General features: G+C 42.1%; 3 protein-coding genes across 3 annotated transcripts; all 3 read right to left on the reverse strand.

The window, feature by feature from the left end:
• Positions 1-1,335: 1,335 nt before the first annotated feature.
• LOC115246929 (uncharacterized protein DDB_G0290301-like) lies at positions 1,336-3,930 on the reverse strand. The gene is made up of 9 exons (XM_029826898.1): positions 3,692-3,930; positions 3,433-3,495; positions 3,081-3,121; positions 2,730-2,944; positions 2,504-2,627; positions 2,178-2,353; positions 1,952-2,075; positions 1,616-1,797; positions 1,336-1,452 (listed from the first exon to the last, which is right to left on the reverse strand). The coding sequence occupies exons 1-9, from the start codon at positions 3,857-3,859 to the stop codon at positions 1,370-1,372; spliced, it is 1,176 nt and encodes a 391-aa protein (XP_029682758.1). The 5' UTR covers positions 3,860-3,930; the 3' UTR covers positions 1,336-1,369.
• Positions 3,931-4,566: 636 nt separating this feature from the next.
• Positions 4,567-5,543, reverse strand: LOC115246769 (zinc finger protein Dzip1-like). The gene is made up of 3 exons (XM_029826063.1): positions 5,079-5,543; positions 4,861-4,945; positions 4,567-4,786 (listed from the first exon to the last, which is right to left on the reverse strand). The coding sequence occupies exons 1-3, from the start codon at positions 5,541-5,543 to the stop codon at positions 4,602-4,604; spliced, it is 735 nt and encodes a 244-aa protein (XP_029681923.1). The 3' UTR covers positions 4,567-4,601.
• Positions 5,544-16,203: 10,660 nt separating this feature from the next.
• Positions 16,204-18,780, reverse strand: LOC115246941 (uncharacterized protein DDB_G0290301-like). Its single transcript, XM_029826942.1, has 9 exons — positions 18,542-18,780; positions 18,283-18,345; positions 17,931-17,971; positions 17,580-17,794; positions 17,354-17,477; positions 17,028-17,203; positions 16,802-16,925; positions 16,466-16,647; positions 16,204-16,302 (listed from the first exon to the last, which is right to left on the reverse strand). The coding sequence occupies exons 1-9, from the start codon at positions 18,707-18,709 to the stop codon at positions 16,220-16,222; spliced, it is 1,176 nt and encodes a 391-aa protein (XP_029682802.1). The 5' UTR covers positions 18,710-18,780; the 3' UTR covers positions 16,204-16,219.
• Between the last annotated feature and the right edge of the window lie 1,044 nt (positions 18,781-19,824).

Genomic DNA, 19,824 nt, shown 5'->3' on the forward strand with positions numbered 1-19,824 from the left:
GCGTTTACCGTAGTGCACCTACCAAAGGCACACAGCAGACACAAGGCGCTCCATATTAAAAGGCGCACCGTCGATTTTTGAGAAAATCTCAGTGTTTTAGGTGCGCCTTATGGTCGTAAAAAAACGGTAGTTACTCTTCCACAACACTTAAGCCACAGTGAAACATGGGGTCCTCATTAATACAAATATTTGGACACACACACACACACAGAGGGTTGTGCTTGTTTTCAAGATTCAAGATATACTTTATAAACCCCCATAGGGAAATTGAATTGTAATAGCAGCATAGACATGAAGGAATGTAACTATAGTGTATAGACACAAATAGCAGCAGGTGTATTTACAAAGTATAGAAATAAAATAAAATACAAATAAGGTTAGAATGTAGGCATAGAGATAAAAACAATAATAAATTATAAGCATATTTACATACATATAGAATAATTCTTAGAAGCTGCTTCTCAGTTTGTCCACTGTGTTATGGAGCGGGTGGGAGGGATTGTCCAGGATTTATTCCCATCCACTTGCACATCCTAATCAACACAGTCAACCTTCAAAGTTCATCCATACAAAGTGAATCTATGAGATCGCGCATGTTTCAGTTGCTAAAATTGCGTCAACATTCAATTACATTTATTTGATCAAACATCACATAAATATTGCTCACTATACATTTCCATCAACATGACTGCTGGCAGCTTTTCCTGCATGGCTCTTTCTTTATGTCTTCATTGTTATTTTACTTTTTAGGGCGGAACCACGGATACTTGTTCACAGTAGTCTTCTGCTCTAGCTGGCTGGCTGCTGGCTGCTGATCTTTTAATACATATATTCTTGCTCTTCTGCTGCTTTTGCTGGGTCTAGAAAAGATGGACAGAGCTGTGAAAGGTGGGCCTGGATTTTCTTATTTGTTTCTTATTATTAGTTTATTAATTATTATTGAAACAGCTTTGAGTTTTTTTCTTCAAAATTAAAAAGATAAAGGAGGCCTTGAGTTACATGAGCTTGTGGCCATTTTTTGAGCTATTGTGAGTTTTAGGGGACCAATTTTTCAAAAACTTAAAATTCGAAAATCTAAGATTTAAAGTCGGTCATCTGTTGAGTTTCCGGTGACACCAACAAAGGCCTTACCTTTTGTCCCCCAAACTCACCTTGTTGGTCTGCTGTTGACTCTGTCTGCCCTCAACCGGTTTCTCCGATTTTACTTCATTCTGTTCTTTTTTTCCCGTTTTTCCCTTGAATTTCTTTTTAAATTTTTGAATATGTTCCTGGAGGGAAATAAGCAGGAATTTAAAACCATTTAAAACTTATCATTTAGGTGGAAATAATAAATAGAAAATCATTTGTTTTTCCAGAAATCTGACATTTCTTACAGGAAAGAAAATTTCTTTGGAGCTTCTGTAGATGTCGTCGCCTCTGGTTGTGCTTTAGCAGAACGTCCAGCAGACGAAACTAGAAACGATTGTGTTGGGTTTTCTTATACTGTGCAGTATTTTACAATTTAATATCCTGATAATAACGTCTACACAAATCAAATATGCTTCACTGCAATGACATGTAATACAGTACAATATTCTAATAAACTGTATAGCTTTATATGGAACACACAACGAACCTTTACCAGGTTCCCCCTTCTTATTAACATCCAGCTTGTTGTGAGTCTCCTGTTCACTTCCCCCTGAGTCACTGGGTAGCCAAGGACGGATGGACCATATCCGCATGACCTCCTGCTGCTGACTGGTGTCTCCTCCAGTTTCAGATTCTTCATCTGAACTGATTATTGAGTAAGAAGGGTATCTGTGGTGTTGGAGAGACAGTTTTTAAGATCAGTTACACTGAAGAGTTTCAGCAAAAATATTTAAAGAGAGACGATCAATAGTCTAACATTGATGGGGGACGACAAGAAAGAGTCGAGTTCAAAACTGAATTTTCTTCCATGGAATTGACTTACTTTGGTTTGGCTCTGGGCGTCTTGTCCGGTTCTGCCGGCTGGTCCAGGAGTTCACTGACTGGTGCTACAGGCTTTACCTGGATGTCTTTAGAGGGCAGCCTAAGCTGAGATCTCCCTGGCATCTCTGAACACATAAAGTGACCATTTTAACACCATCACCAATAGTTCATCACAATGATTTGCATGTTTAAATTAGATTGGGAGGTGGACAGTGAGTGACCTTTACCAGGTTTCTCCTTCTTATTTCCAGTCAGCTTCTTGTCAGTCTGCAGTTCATTTCTCTCAGACTGCCTGGGTAGCTGAGGATGGCGGGACAATTTCCGCTTGTCCTCCTCCTGCTCACTGGTGTCTCCTCCAGTTTCAGATTCTTCTCCTGAACTGGATGTTGAGACAGAAGGGTATCTGAGGTGTTGGAGAAACAGTTTTTAAGATCAGTCACACTGAAGAGCTTCAGCAAAAACATTTAGAGACGATCAATAGTCTCACATTGATGGAGGACGACAAGAAAGAGTCTAGTTCTAAATTAAATTTTCTTCCATGGCATTGACTTACTTTGGTTTGGCTGTGGACATCTTGTCCAGTTCTGCCGGCTGCTCCAGGAGTTTGCTGACTGGTGCTGCAGGCTTTACCTGGATGACTTTAGAGGGCAGCCTGAACTGAGATCTCGCTGGCATCTCTGAACACATAAAGTGACCATTTTAACACAATCACCAATAGTTCATCACAATGATTTGCATGTTTAAATTAGGGTGGGAGGTGGACAGTGAGTGACCTTTACCAGGTTTCTCCTTCTTATTTCCAGTCAGCTTCTTGTCAGTCTGCAGTTCATTTCTCTCAGACTGACTGGGTAGCTGAGGACGGTGGGACAATTTCCGCATGTCCTCACTGGGTCTCTGGAATGTGTCACACTCCTGCTTTTGTAACTGCCATTTTCGTATTTTAGTCTCCTCCTGTTCACTGGACGTTTCGTCACTTGAGGAGTCATCAACAAATCTGAGGAGTTGCCAGATTAAATCAGTTAAATTCAAAGCCATGCAAAGCTGCTCATGAAGGTGTGACTATTTAAAGAGAGGAGAAGTATATTTTGATCTCCTTAATCACATTCATCACACTATCAAATTTTCCTTACATCTTGGAGCTCTGGGTTGGAGTGGGCATGGAGACCTTCCCCTGTGAAATGACAGATCATTTTAATGTTTGCATGAAGTTGTACCTCAATCCAAAGCGTTAAGGCCAGAGAGTCAGGGAACCGTCACTCTGAGGCTGAGACATTCATTTTTTTTTTTTAAAAACTTGCCGAGCTCGAACGAATTTAAGTCTAGAATTTCCCCATTTGTGTTTTTCACCATACATCCATGGTGAAAATGCTCATTAACGTGCGCTGCACATTCTGGGGGATCATGTGTTATTTCACTTCCTCTCTCAACCTAATTATGCAGCCTGTGTCAGAGTGGCAGCCGGTGTGAATCTGACGTCCTTACCGTCTGCTTCCGGCTTTTGTTCTGCTCCCTCCTGTTTTTCTTCTGCACCCTGTGGTCCTGTTTCTGCACACACACACACATACATGCACACACACACAGAGACATTGGAACGGAGTCTGCTTAAGAGATCACAAACTAGGATCTGTTTCAATCAGGCTCATTTTGAGCAGAAGGTTTAAGAATATCTCTATAAAGACCAGGTGAACATCTGGACCATTATTAGAACATCTGTAGGGACCAATTGAGTGTCACTGTTCACCTCATTCACATCCTTCAGGGTGCTGTTCTCTGACTCCAGCGTGAGGTTCTCCTGTTGCAGCTTCAGGATCTGTGCCTGGAGCATTGTAGTTTCCTGCCGGAATTCTTCCTTTACATTTTGAGATTCCACTTTTTCCTGCTGCTGTTTTAGGATCTCTGCCTGGAACATCGTAGTTTCCTGCCAGAGTTCTTCCTTTATGTTTTGAAATTCCACTTTTTCCTCCTGCAGCCTCAGGATCTGTGCCTGGAGCATCGTGTTTTGCTGCTGGATTTCGTCTTTTCCATTTTGGAACTCCACTTTCTCGTGCTGCAGCTTTAGGATCTCTGCCTGGAGCATCGTGTTTTGCTGCTGGAGTTCGTCCTTTCCATTTTGGAACTCCACTTTCTCGTGCTGCAGCTTTAGGATCTCTGCCTGGAGCATCGTGGTTTGCTGCTGGAGTTCCTCCTTTCCATTTTGAAATTCCACTTTTTCCTGCTGCAGCCTCAGGATCTCTTCCTGGAGCATCGTGGTTTGCTGCTGGAGTTCCTCCTTTCCATTTTGCAATTCCACTTTCTCCTCCTGCAGCCTCAGGACCATTGCCCGGAGAATCGTGGTTTCCTCTTGGAGTTCCTCCTTTCCATTTTGGAACTCCACTTTCTCCTCCTCCAGATTCAGGATCACTGCCTGGAACATCATGACTTGCTGCTGGCGTTCCTCCTTTTCATTTTGCAACTCCTGCTGCAGCCTCCCGCTCTTTGTCTGCTCTTCAAGCTTCTCGTGCTGCAGACGGAGGTTCTCCGCCTTCAGCCTCAGGTTCTCGGCCTCCACCTGCATCGCTGACTTCTCCAGCTTCAGTTTTTCCTTCTCGTAGTGCAGCTCCAGCTTTTCCTGCTGCTCCTGGTTGTCAAAGGAGACAATGACATTCTGTTTTTCACCACATGGATTTACAGAAATGGTTTTGTCTGGACATCTGCCCAAACATTTCAGTCACATCACAAACCCAACAGCAGTGTGGTTCTTCTACCTTTGCTGCTTGGGCCAGCTGCATCCTCAGACTGTTGATCTCCAGTTTCAGACTCTCGATCTCAGAATTCTTCTGATCAATTTTAACCATTACTGGAAAGATGTAAAAAACAAGGTTTTTAGAGTCCACACCAGTGGAACATGAATGTCACGTGTGAAGTATTTACAGTTCTGGCACTGTTCCGGGTGACGCCGCAGCATGTGTTTCTGAAGGAAGAAGGCATTCAGGTAGTTCTTCTCACAGTGTCCACACTGAAAGTAAAGACAACAGAGCCAATATTTAACTTTTTTTTGTTTTTTCGAAAACCAGACCTTTTGACTGACTTTTGTTAAAACAATGGTTTTAATATTCCTCGGGAGCGAGGCTTTAACATCTGAACGCTACCTGGATGCCGTTGTTGATGTTTGTTGCAAACAGAGATTGTTGCTTTTTAATAATAGTTCTCCTGGACTTCAGCTCAGAGACCATCCCCTTCATCTTCTCCTCCTGTTCCTTATTCTTGTCCTTAAGCTTTTGGCACTCTTCCTCACTGGATTTCAGCTTATCCTCTGTGTTTTGCAAGCCAGAAATGAGTTTTTCCTGGCAATGATGCAGCCACTCCAGTGACAACTGAGCCAGCCGAAAGAGTTTGACTAATGTCGGGTCTGCGGGGGACATGCACTGCGGACACCGCACAGTCTCCAAGCTGCAGTAGGTGACATCACTGATGTATTCCTGAAGGGCATCGATATCTACCGTCCTCACCAGTAGATCAATGTTCAGAACATTGATCCGTCGCCAGTCCACATTTCTCTTGTGTGAGCTAAAGTTGAAGCCAAGATTGTGATGGTCTCCTTTTTGGAATGCCATTGTCATGGAGTGTATCTTCTGTGGATAGGACACATGAATAAAGTGAAGCGACTGAATGATAAAAAGTGACTTCCCAATTCAAAAGACCTTAAACTCCCACAAAATAAGAGACAAGAGAAAACCCTGGAAGTGATGCTGCAGCAGAAATGTTGGCCAATCAACCTTCTGTCGGATACTTAGCCTGCTATTAAACATGCCCGTATACGGCGGAGCTGGGAAATGGCTCCTAAACGTACAGTTGGAAACTATTTCGTTACAAACTATCCATAAATATAATTTCTTTATACATTTCAAAAGGCCTACCGCAGAACAAATGTAGTCAATCTGCTGATGCAATAAAGCTGATTGTTGTTGGTTGTAAACTAAACATATTTATATTACATATATGGTTGATAAAAGAGGATAATGTGCTTTCATATCAAAGAGATTAAACATAAAGGATATTAAAGAAATTGTCTGTCTGTCTGTCTGTCATTTAGCAATTTTAATCAGTTTTGGGCCAAGTTGTGGTAAAAGCCACAAGTTTTAGAAGTTCTCTTCAGATTAACAAACATATATGTGACCAATTATTAAAAGTCATTTGGAAAACAGTGGAGATTTTTTTACACATAGACACATGAAGAGAAGAAAAATGAATTGTAGTCGTAGTTGAAAACTCATTTTTACATTTGTGTGTTGGAGAAAGAAATGAGAAACACAAAAGTGTGCACTTGTAAAGGCTGAGCATCATTCGTAAAAACGAATTATAATCCTGTATCTGTGAAATTTCCCTGTTCTCCACATTCTCCCACCATAACCAGTCCCAAAGCTTTGCGATAACCCTGATAACACCACGCATACTGCAAAACCGTCTGTGGGATAATTAGCCTGCTATTAAACATGCTCGTAGAGGGCGAAGCTGGGAATTGGCTCCTAAACATACAGTTGGAAACTATCTTGTTACAAACTATCCATAAATATAATTTCTTTATACATTTCAAAAGGCCTACCGCAGAACAAATGTAGTCAATCTGCTGATGCAATAAAGCTGATTGTTGTTGGTTGTAAACTAAACATATTTATATTACATATATGGTTGATAAAAGAGGATAATGTGCTTTCATATCAAAGAGATTAAACATAAAGGATATTAAAGAAATTGTCTGTCTGTCTGTCTGTCTGTCATTTAGCAATTTTAATCAGTTTTGGTTGAAGTTCTCTTCAGATTAAAGATCTGAACACGGTAACCAATCATGAATGAACAATCTATTGAATTCAATTTTCAGGAACCCACAAATCCAAATGGAGCAAATCAATCACTCAATCACTCAATATTTATACAGCATCTGTTACAATCTAAATTGTCTCTAGGTGCTTTACAGTATCCAAGGGCCTGACCCCCAACAAGCAACAGTGGCATGCAAAAAATCCCCTTTAACAGGAAGAAACCTTGAGCAGGACCTGTCTGTCTGTCTGTCATTTAGCAATTTATCATTTAGCAATTTTAATCAGTTTTGGGTCAAGTTGTGGTAAAAGCCACAAGTTTTAGAAGTTCTCTTCAGATTAACAAACATAGATGTGACCAATTATTAAAAGTCATTTGGAAAACAGTGGAGTTTTTTTTACACATAGACACATGAAGAGAAGAAAAATGAATTGTAGTCGTAGCTGAAAATTCATTTTTACATTTGTGTGTTGGAGAAAGAAATGAGAAACACAAAAGTGTGCACTTGTAAAGGCTGAGCATCATTCCCAAAAACTAATTATAATCATGTATCTGTGAAATTTCCCTGTTCTCCACATTCTCCCACCATAACCAGTTCCAAAGCTTTGCGATAACCCTGATAACACCACACATCCTACAAAACCTTCTGTCGGATACTTAGCCTGCTATTAAACATGCTCTTATAGGGCGGAGCTGGAAAATGGCTCCTAAACGTATAGTTGGAAACTATTTCGTTACAAACTATCCATGAATATAATTTCTTTACACATTTCAAAAGGCCTACCGCAGAACAAATGTAGTCAATCTGCTGATGCAATAAAGCTGATTGTTGTTGGTTGTAAACTAAACATATTTATATTACATATATGGTTGATAAAAGAGGATAATGGGCTTTCATATCAAAGAGATTAAACATAAAGGATATTAAAGAAATTGTTTGTCTGTCTGTCTGTATTTCATTTCGCAATTTTAATCAATTTTGGGCCAAGTTGTGGTAAAAGCCACAAGTTTTAGAAGTTCTCTTCAGATTAACAAACATAGATGTGACCAATTATTAAAAGTCATTTGGAAAACAGTGGAGTTTTTTTTACACATAGACACATGAAGAGAAGAAAAATGAATTGTAGTCGTAGCTGAAAACTCATTTTTACATTTGTGTGTTGGAGAAAGAAATGAGAAACACAAAAGTGTGCACTTGTAAAGGCTGAGCATCATTCCCAAAAACTAATTATAATCATGTATCTGTGAAATTTCCCTGTTCTCCACATTCTCCCACCATAACCAGTTCCAAAGCTTTGCGATAACCCTGATAACACCACACATCCTACAAAACCTTCTGTCGGATACTTAGCCTGCTATTAAACATGCTCGTATAGGGCGGAGCTGGAAAATGGCTCCTAAACGTACAGTTGGAAACTATTTCGTTACAAACTATCCATGAATATAATTTCTTTATACATTTCAAAAGGCCTACCGCAGAACAAATGTAGTCAATCTGCTGATGCAATAAAGCTGATTGTTGTTGGTTGTAAACTAAACATATTTATATTACATATATGGTTGATAAAAGAGGATAATGGGCTTTCATATCAAAGAGATTAAACATAAAGGATATTAAAGAAATTGTCTGTCTGTCTGTCTGTATTTCATTTCGCAATTTTAATCAATTTTGGGCCAAGTTGTGGTAAAAGCCACAAGTTTTAGAAGTTCTCTTCAGATTAACAAACATAGATGTGACCAATTATTAAAAGTCATTTGGAAAACAGTGGAGTTTTTTTTACACATAGACACATGAAGAGAAGAAAAATGAATTGTAGTCGTAGCTGAAAATTCATTTTTACATTTGTGTGTTGGAGAAAGAAATGAGAAACACAAAAGTGTGCACTTGTAAAGGCTGAGCATCATTCCCAAAAACTAATTATAATGATGTATCTGTGAAATTTCCCTGTTCTCCACATTCTCCCACCATAACCAGTCCCAAAGCTTTGCGATAACCCTGATAACACCACACATCCTACAAAACCTTCTGTCGGATACTTAGCCTGCTATTAAACATGCTCGTATAGGGCGGAGCTGGAAAATGGCTCCTAAACGTACAGTTGGAAACTATTTCGTTCCAAACTATCCATAAATATAATTTCTTTACACATTTCAAAAGGCCTACCGCAGAACAAATGTAGTCAATCTGCTGATGCAATAAAGCTGATTGTTGTTGGTTGTAAACTAAAAATATTTATATTACATATATGGTTGATAAAAGAGGATAATGGGCTTTCATATCAAAGAGATTAAACATAAAGGATATTAAAGAAATTGTCTGTCTGTCTGTCTGTCTGTATTTCATTTAGCAATTTTAATCAATTTTGGGCCAAGTTGTGGTAAAAGCCACAAGTTTTAGAAGTTCTCTTCAGATTAAAGATCTGAACACGGTAACCAATCATAAAAGATGATAATGGGCTTCTATCATTAAAGAGATTAAACATAAAGATATTAAAGAAATTAAAGACAATCTGAACATGGTAACCAATCATGAATGAAACAATCTATTACATTCTATTTTCAGAAACCCACAAACCTAGAAGGCGCAAATCAATCAACCAAGCATCTGCTACAATCTAAATCTTCTCTAGGTGCTTTACAGAAGAATCCCAGGGCCTGACCCTCAACAAGCAAAAGTGCCATGGAAAAACATGCCCATAAATGGCAGAGCTGGGAAATGGCTCCTAAACGTAAACTTTGAAACTATCTTGTTTTATGACCGTGCTTATAAGTAGAGCAGTTGCGTTTATTTGGGGGACACGAGGGTGACGTGTGTCCTCAAAAACAAACAAACCAGTATGAACCCAGCAGCTCTGGGACGTCAAGCGTTCCTTCCAACCTATTTGATTCAGTCTCTAGCTGTTTTTTTTGGTCTGCTCATCCTCACGTAAAAACAGTCAGCAGAAGGGCGATTGTGGGAGAAGCAGCCTTCATCCTTCATCTCAGCTTTATTCTCCCTCTCGTGCGTTCCTCTTGAGTTTGTCTTGTTTTCCACTCCTCCTGACATGTAATGCAGTACAATATTCTAATAAACTGTATAGCTTTATATGGAACACACAACAAAACTTTACAAGGGTTCCCCTGCTTATTTACAGTCAGCTTGTTGTCAGTCTCCAGTTCACTTCCCTCTGACTCACTGGTCAATTGAGGACAGCAGGACAATATCCATATGTCCTCCTCCTGCTCACTGGCGTCTCCTCCAGTTTCAGACTCCTCACTTGAACTGGATGTTGAGACAAAAGGGTATCTGAGGTGTTGGAGAAAGTTTTTAAGATCAGTCACACTGAAGAGTTTCAGCAAAAATATTTTGAGACAATCAATAGTATAACTGATGGAGGACGACGAGAAAGAGTCTAGTTCAAAACTGAATCCTCTTTCATGGCATTGACTCACCTTGGTTGGGCTGTGGACATCTTGTTGGGGCTTACAGGCAAAGGCCTGGTGGCCGGAGCTATTCCCAAGGGACCGGACTGGGGTGCAGCCCGAAATGGCGACATATGCCCAACTTCCTGTAGGCTCCCCACCCACAGGAAGATCCATGAGGGGAAGGTATCATGCTGTTGTTTGTGTCTATGGGCCAAACAGAAGCACAGACATCCAGCCTTGTTGGAGTCCCTAGGAGGGGGGGGTGGTTAAAAGTGCTCTGACTGGGGATCCCATCCTTCTACTGGGGGACTTCAACACCCATGTGGGCAAAGACAGTGACACTTGAAGTGGCGTAATTGGGAGGAACGGCCTCTCCGACCTGAAACCGAGTAGTGTTTTGTTATTGGACTTCTGTGTTCATCATAGTTTGTCCATAACAAACACCGTGTTCATGCAAAACGGTGTCCATTCGTGCACATTTGGACACTTGGCTGAGGAGAGGGGCTGCACTGTCAACCACTCACAAACTAGTGGTGAGTTGGATTCACTGGCAAGGGAGAAGACTAAACAGGCCCGGTAGACCCAAATGTAATGTGAGGAGTTGTTGAGAACATCTGGCTGAGCCCTCTACCAGGGAGATCTTCAACTCCCACATTCAGAAGAGCTTCACGCATATCCCAAGGGAGGCTGGGGACATCGAGTCGGAGTGGACCATGTTCCCTCCCTCCATTGCTGATGCAGCAGCATCAAGCTGTTGACGCAAGGTCTCTGGTGCCAGTTGTCGCGGCGGGCCACAAACATGGTGGTGGACATTGGAAGTAAGGGACTCTGTCAACCTTAAGAAGGAGTTCTATCTGGCCATCTTGCCCCATACACCTCCCCAAACAGCAGGCCAAGCAGGTTGCAGCTCGGGCTGTCCAGGAGGCAAACACTTGTGTCTGGGAGGAGTTCAGGGAAGCCATGGAGAAAGACTATGGGTCAGGCGAGAAAAGATTCTGGCAAACCATTCGGCGCCTTAGGAGGGGGAAGCAGTGCTCTGCTAATTTTTGATAGTGCAGACGGGGACCTTCTGACCTCAACTGGGGATATTGCCGGACGGTGGAAGGAATATTTCGAGGAGCTCCTCACTGTCCTGGCTGGCACGCCTCTACAACATCGCATGGCATTTGGGGACAGTGCCACTTGGGTGGTGGTACCTCCTTTTAAAAAGGGCAACCGGAGGGTGTGTTCCAACTATAGCAGGATCACACTCTTCAGCGTGCCTGGCAAGGTCTACGCCAGAGCACCGGAGTTGAGAATTCGACCGATAGTTGAACACTGGATTTCATAGAAATGATGTGGTTTTGGTCCTTTCTGTGGAACACTGGGCCAACTCTATATCCCCTGCAGGGTGCTTGAGGGTTTATGGGAGTTTGTCCTGTGGTATATTTTCTTCTGGTGGTAATCGAGAGGTGTTGATGAGGAAGGAATCTTCGCAGACACATACTTGGTTATAAGAGATGTTTATTGGAGAGAACAGTCAGGTATCAATCAGACACCGCAGCTTGCCCGAGGGAGTTTTTGCAGGTGAAATGGTGAAGATCTCCAAAGTGCTTACTTCGATAACCCCTTCTTATATAGTCAGGTAAACACATTCTTCTCCGATGACCTCATAACACAGTATAGCCAACCAAATGGAATAGAGTCCAGTTATTATCAAAAATGGAAGCAAGGCATCATGGTACACATCCTCATGTGAAGAACAATGAGGAGCCTATGGACCCCAGTATCACCTCTTATCAGCTTCTCTTACGGGAAAGAAACAAGATATCCATCACAAACATGAAAAGAACAAGGGTCGCAGGACACCTGTAAAACATATCTTGAGATGGCGTCAAGCTGGCTGAAAAACAAGTTGTGGCTTTACAAAGGTCAAGGCCTGCAGAGAATAGAGGCATAGACTTCAGATACTACATAACACCCCCCCCCCCCCCCCCCCGAAATTGCGCAAAGTAAAGTTTTATTGAAGTTGATGGTGACCAATAAAGTAGGATAATTTGATGCACATGAGCAAAAGATTGATTGGGTAGGAGTAATTCATATATGAAAATTCAGTGGACTGTGAGAGCAAGTCTCTGATGGTCCCTCTGTCTATGGTGACCACCTATGGTACTCCAAGCAAATTTTGCAAAAAGGTTATATTCAGGGAGAGTTTGGCAAACACAAATGAGACACTCAGAAACAAAATCAAAAAACTGTCCATGGTCAAGCTGGTCGACCCATTGGACCTTACCTCGGAACTTTCCCTGCCTAAGTACTCATCTCCCTATTCACCAAAAACCTGAGTTTTCATAACATCTGCCTACTGATGAAATCACCCAAATAACTTTATTGACAAAAACCGTGTGTGTGTGTGTGTGTGTGTGTGTGTGTGTGTATGTGTTAAACACATCAAACTGCAGTTTTTTGAACTTGTACTTCGTAGTCCCCTGATGAAGGATCTTCAGGTGATTCACATCTTCAGTTGTTCCACATCTTCATTCAGTGTCCTCCAGCATCTTTCACTGTTCATTTTGAGTGAGTCCATTCAAACATAGTTGTCACCCCAACGTAGATCCCCAACTACTGTCCTGGAAACAGATCTGGCAGTATCCTTGCAAACAAAATATTGGTTTCATTAAGAGGAATACAGTACAAACATATCAGAGCATGAGTATCATATCTCAATCGAATATACTGCATATTTATCAACCATCTTGTCAGAAATGTCCTCATCTGAATCAACCAAAGCTTTATCACTTAAGCGCGGCATCTGGGTCTGATTGCCAGGCATCACCACACCAATCCAATGCAATATCAACACCTTGGCACAGGTCAATGACAAAGTGCAAAAACAAACTATCACACTACGACTGCACCGAGAACCTGAAACAACACAGCTCCCATTGGATGTAACCTAGATGCAATCTAAAGCCATGTCATCTTTCAACAACGTAAGTCTGTGACTCCTCTGAGCATTGGAAAGATGTTCAAAGCCTCTTATGGTTTCATTAGTGATATTGTCAATATTTTCGGCAAGAAATACAACAACATACCACGGAAACCAACCGATACCCCATTTTTCTCCTAGATTTTTCTCCAATGGATAGATTCAAGATTGTGAAATTGTGCAAGTTCTCTCATTCTCCTAGCACCCGAGGCAGCAGTAAAATTGCTGGTAGAATTGGTGTCATCTGAAGGCGGGGTTGTACCACTGGTGCCACTTTGTTCTGAGCCTAGACACAATGCGACAAGTGATACTATGTTGGCGAACCTTTGACCTGGACAGCAGTTCCGGAACAACGCACAACTTCAAATGGACCTTGACGACACTCGTCAAACCACTTCCTCCGGAACACCTTTACAAATACCTTATCTTGTGGTTTCACTGTGGTGCTCGTCGAGCCTCTGTTGCGCCTCTTCCTGCTGCTGCCTTTCACAAACATATGTGGGTATTCTTTTATGAAGAATAGCCAAATAGTTAACTTAGGCATGCATTTCATACTCAAGAAGTTCCAGACTTGGGCCTTTGCCACTTGTGCGCCAAGGAGTTGGCATTCGTCTGCCTGTTGCTAGTTCATGTTCAGGAACCCACAAACTCAAATGGAGCAAATCAATCAATCAATCAATCAATCAATCAATCAGTCTTTATATAGCATCTGTTCCAATCTAAATCGTCTCTAGGTGCTTTACAGAATCCCAGGGCCTGACCCTCAACAAGCAACAGTGCCATGGAAAAACATGCCCATATAGGGCAGAGCTGGGAAATGGCTCCTAAACTTAAACTTGGAAACTAGCTTGTTTTTTGACCGTGCTTATAAGTAGAGTAGTTGCATTTATTTGGGGGACACGAGGGTGATGTGTGTACTCAAAAACAAACCAGTATGAACCCAGCAGCTCTGACACATCATGCGTTCCTTCAAACCTACTTGATTCAGTCTCTAGCTGTTTTTTTTGTCTGCTCATCCTCACGTAAAAACAGTCAGCAGAAGGGCGCTTGTGGGAGGAGCAGCCTTCATCTCAGCTTTATTCTCCCTCTCGCCCGTTCCTATTCATTGTCCAACATCCCGAATTCCTCTTCTTAATCATCTGAATCAGACTCACCGACCGGTTCCGCTTCAGCGTTGATTTTGTGAAAGCTGGTACAATACATGAAGACGGTATTATAGCCCATGCGTCTACAATCCACCCGCATATGGTGGCATAACTTGCCCGCCGCTGCCTCATAGATGTGGCTGGGCGCCCTTATCTTGTCGCGGCAGTAGGTGCGGAAGATGGCCGCCCTCTCCTGGTAATCCGCGGGCAGCCGCTGCGCAACAGTTTTCCTCGCGCGTAGGGAGAGATGCCGCCGCCTCATAAAGCGAAAACACTAAGATTGCTCGATTGCCATTTTCAGCCACATATTCGATGGCCTGCAGTTTAAAGTAAGCCTCATTCATATAGGTCTCGCTTGACCGGCGCCATTTTAAGGGATCCTTACGCGTAGGTGTCGCTAATCGATTGGCGGAGCGTTTACCGTAGTGCACCTACCAAAGGCACACAGCAGACACAAGGCGCTCCATATTAGAAGGCGCACCGTCGATTTTTGAGAAAATCTCAGTGTTTTAGGTGCGCCTTATGGTCGTAAAAAAACGGTAGTTACTCTTCCACAACACTTAAGCCACAGTGAAACATGGGGTCCTCATTAATACAAATATTTGGACACACACACACACACACAGAGGGTTGTGCTTGTTTTCAAGATTCAAGATATACTTTATAAACCCCCATAGGGAAATTGAATTGTAATAGCAGCATAGACATGAAGGAATGTAACTATAGTGTATAGACACAAATAGCAGCAGGTGTATTTACAAAGTATAGAAATAAAATAAAATACAAATAAGGTTAGAATGTAGGCATAGAGATAAAAACAATAATAAATTATAAGCATATTTACATACATATAGAATAATATAGAAATAAGATTAAAACATAAGCATTAAACAATTAATGTAATTGAATGGGTTTGGAGGGCACCCGAGCTGATGCATAAATCCAGTCAAGAGAGTACAGCTCTGACAGAGAAGGAGGAATTATACAGTGTAATGGCAGGAATGACTTCCTCCACCGTTCTTAGAAGCTGCTTCTCAGTTTGTCCACTGTGTTATGGAGCGGGTGGGAGGGATTGTCCAGGATTTATTCCCATCCACTTGCACATCCTAATCAACACAGTCAACCTTCAAAGTTCATCCATACAAAGTGAATCTATGAGATCGCGCATGTTTCAGTTGCTAAAATTGCGTCAACATTCAATTACATTTATTTGATCAAACATCACATAAATATTGCTCACTATACATTTCCATCAACATGACTGCTGGCAGCTTTTCCTGCATGGCTCTTTCTTTATGTCTTCATTGTTATTTTACTTTTTAGGGCGGAACCACGGATACTTGTTCACAGTAGTCTTCTGCTCTAGCTGGCTGGCTGCTGGCTGGCTGCTGGCTGCTGATCTTTTAATACATATATTCTTGCTCTTCTGCTGCTTTTGCTGGGTCTAGAAAAGATGGACAGAGCTGTGAAAGGTGGGCCTGGATTTTCTTATTTGTTTCTTATTATTAGTTTATTAATTATTATTGAAACAGCTTTGAGTTTTTTTCTTCAAAATTAAAAAGATAAAGGAGGCCTTGAGTTACATGAGCTTGTGGCCATTTTTTGAGCTATTGTGAGTTTTAGGGGACCAATTTTTCAAAAACTTAAAATTCGAAAATCTAAGATTTAAAGTCGGTCATCTGTTGAGTTTCCGGTGACACCAACAAAGGCCTTACCTTTTGTCCCCCAAACTCACCTTGTTGGTCTGCTGTTGACTCTGTCTGCCCTCAACCGGTTTCTCCGATTTTACTTCATTCTGTTCTTTTTTTCCCGTTTTTCCCTTGAATTTCTTTTTTAAATTTTTGAATATGTTCCTGGAGGGAAATAAGCAGGAATTTAAAACCATTTAAAACTTATCATTTAGGTGGAAATAATAAATAGAAAATCATTTGTTTTTCCAGAAATCTGACATTTCTTACAGGAAAGAAAATTTCTTTGGAGCTTCTGTAGATGTCGTCGCCTCTGGTTGTGCTTTAGCAGAACGTCCAGCAGACGAAACTAGAAACGATTGTGTTGGGTTTTCTTATACTGTGCAGTATTTTACAATTTAATATCCTGATAATAACGTCTACACAAATCAAATATGCTTCACTGCAATGACATGTAATACAGTACAATATTCTAATAAACTGTATAGCTTTATATGGAACACACAACGAACCTTTACCAGGTTCCCCCTTCTTATTAACATCCAGCTTGTTGTGAGTCTCCTGTTCACTTCCCCCTGAGTCACTGGGTAGCCAAGGACGGATGGACCATATCCGCATGACCTCCTGCTGCTGACTGGTGTCTCCTCCAGTTTCAGATTCTTCATCTGAACTGATTATTGAGTAAGAAGGGTATCTGTGGTGTTGGAGAGACAGTTTTTAAGATCAGTTACACTGAAGAGTTTCAGCAAAAATATTTAAAGAGAGACGATCAATAGTCTAACATTGATGGGGGACGACAAGAAAGAGTCGAGTTCAAAACTGAATTTTCTTCCATGGAATTGACTTACTTTGGTTTGGCTCTGGGCGTCTTGTCCGGTTCTGCCGGCTGGTCCAGGAGTTCACTGACTGGTGCTACAGGCTTTACCTGGATGTCTTTAGAGGGCAGCCTAAGCTGAGATCTCCCTGGCATCTCTGAACACATAAAGTGACCATTTTAACACCATCACCAATAGTTCGTCACAATGATTTGCATGTTTAAATTAGATTGGGAGGTGGACAGTGAGTGACCTTTACCAGGTTTCTCCTTCTTATTTCCAGTCAGCTTCTTGTCAGTCTGCAGTTCATTTCTCTCAGACTGCCTGGGTAGCTGAGGACGGCGGGACAATTTCTGCTTGTCCTCCTCCTGCTCACTGGTGTCTCCTCCAGTTTCAGATTCTTCTCCTGAACTGGATGTTGAGACAGAAGGGTATCTGAGGTGTTGGAGAAACAGTTTTTAAGATCAGTCACACTGAAGAGCTTCAGCAAAAACATTTAGAGACGATCAATAGTCTCACATTGATGGAGGACGACAAGAAAGAGTCTAGTTCTAAACTAAATTTTCTTCCATGGCATTGACTTACTTTGGTTTGGCTGTGGACATCTTGTCCAGTTCTGCCGGCTGCTCCAGGAGTTTGCTGACTGGTGCTGCAGGCTTTACCTGGATGACTTTAGAGGGCAGCCTGAACTGAGATCTCGCTGGCATCTCTGAACACATAAAGTGACCATTTTAACACAATCACCAATAGTTCATCACAATGATTTGCATGTTTAAATTAGGGTGGGAGGTGGACAGTGAGTGACCTTTACCAGGTTTCTCCTTCTTATTTCCAGTCAGCTTCTTGTCAGTCTGCAGTTCATTTCTCTCAGACTGACTGGGTAGCTGAGGACGGTGGGACAATTTCCGCATGTCCTCACTGGGTCTCTGGAATGTGTCACACTCCTGCTTTTGTAACTGCCATTTTCGTATTTTAGTCTCCTCCTGTTCACTGGACGTTTCGTCACTTGAGGAGTCATCAACAAATCTGAGGAGTTGCCAGATTAAATCAGTTAAATTCAAAGCCATGCAAAGCTGCTCATGAAGGTGTGACTATTTAAAGAGAGGAGAAGTATATTTTGATCTCCTTAATCACATTCATCACACTATCAAATTTTCCTTACATCGTGGAGCTCTGGGTTGGAGTGGGCATGGAGACCTTCCCCTGTGAAATGACAGATCATTTTAATGTTTGCATGAAGTTGTACCTCAATCCAAAGCGTTAAGGCCAGAGAGTCAGGGAACCGTCACTCTGAGGCTGAGACATTCATTATTTTTTTTTAAAAACTTGCCGAGCTCGAACGAATTTAAGTCTAGAATTTCCCCATTTGTGTTTTTCACCATACATCCATGGTGAAAATGCTCATTAACGTGCGCTGCACATTCTGGGGGATCATGTGTTATTTCACTTCCTCTCTCAACCTAATTATGCAGCCTGTGTCAGAGTGGCAGCCGGTGTGAAGCTGACGTCCTTACCGTCTGCTTCCGGCTTTTGTTCTGCTCCCTCCTGTTTTTCTTCTGCACCCCGTGGTCCTGTTTCTGCACACACACACACATACATGCACACACACACAGAGACATTGGAACGGAGTCTGCTTAAGAGATCACAAACTAGGATCTGTTTCAATCAGGCTCATTTTGAGCAGAAGGTTTAAGAATATCTCTATAAAGACCAGGTGAACATCTGGACCATTATTAGAACATCTGTAGGGACCGATTGAGTGTCACTGTTCACCTCATTCACATCCTTCAGGGTGCTGTTCTCTGACTCCAGCGTGAGGTTCTCCTGTTGCAGCTTCAGGATCTGTGCCTGGAGCATTGTAGTTTCCTGCCGGAATTCTTCCTTTACATTTTGAGATTCCACTTTTTCCTGCTGCTGTTTTAGGATCTCTGCCTGGAACATCGTAGTTTCCTGCCAGAGTTCTTCCTTTATGTTTTGAAATTCCACTTTTTCCTCCTGCAGCCTCAGGATCTGTGCCTGGAGCATCGTGTTTTGCTGCTGGATTTCGTCTTTTCCATTTTGGAACTCCACTTTCTCGTGCTGCAGCTTTAGGATCTCTGCCTGGAGCATCGTGTTTTGCTGCTGGAGTTCGTCCTTTCCATTTTGGAACTCCACTTTCTCGTGCTGCAGCTTTAGGATCTCTGCCTGGAGCATCGTGGTTTGCTGCTGGAGTTCCTCCTTTCCATTTTGCAATTCCACTTTCTCCTCCTGCAGCCTCAGGACCATTGCCCGGAGAATCGTGGTTTCCTCTTGGAGTTCCTCCTTTCCATTTTGGAACTCCACTTTCTCCTCCTCCAGATTCAGGATCACTGCCTGGAACATCATGACTTGCTGCTGGCGTTCCTCCTTTTCATTTTGCAACTCCTGCTGCAGCCTCCCGCTCTTTGTCTGCTCTTCAAGCTTCTTGTGCTGCAGACGGAGGTTCTCCGCCTTCAGCCTCAGGTTCTCGGCCTCCACCTGCATCGCTGACTTCTCCAGCTTCAGTTTTTCCTTCTCGTAGTGCAGCTCCAGCTTTTCCTGCTGCTCCTGGTTGTCAAAGGAGACAATGACATTCTGTTTTTCACCACATGGATTTACAGAAATGGTTTTGTCTGGACATCTGCCCAAACATTTCAGTCACATCACAAACCCAACAGCAGTGTGGTTCTTCTACCTTTGCTGCTTGGGCCAGCTGCATCCTCAGACTGTTGATCTCCAGTTTCAGACTCTCGATCTCAGAATTCTTCTGATCAATTTTAACCATTACTGGAAAGATGTAAAAACCAAGGTTTTTAGAGTCCACACCAGTGGAACATGAATGTCACGTGTGAAGTATTTACAGTTCTGGCACTGGTCCGGGTGACGCCGCAGCATGTGTTTCTGAAGGAAGAAGGCATTCAGGTAGTTCTTCTCACAGTGTCCACACTGAAAGTAAAGACAACAGAGCCAATATTTAACTTTTTTTTGTTTTTTCAAAAACCAGACCTTTTTACTGACTTTTGTTAAAACAATGGTTTTAATATTCCTCAGGAGCAAGG

Source organism: Takifugu rubripes, chromosome 19 (genome assembly GCF_901000725.2).
Source record: "Takifugu rubripes chromosome 19, fTakRub1.2, whole genome shotgun sequence".
Classification (NCBI taxonomy): Eukaryota; Metazoa; Chordata; class Actinopteri; order Tetraodontiformes; family Tetraodontidae; genus Takifugu; species Takifugu rubripes.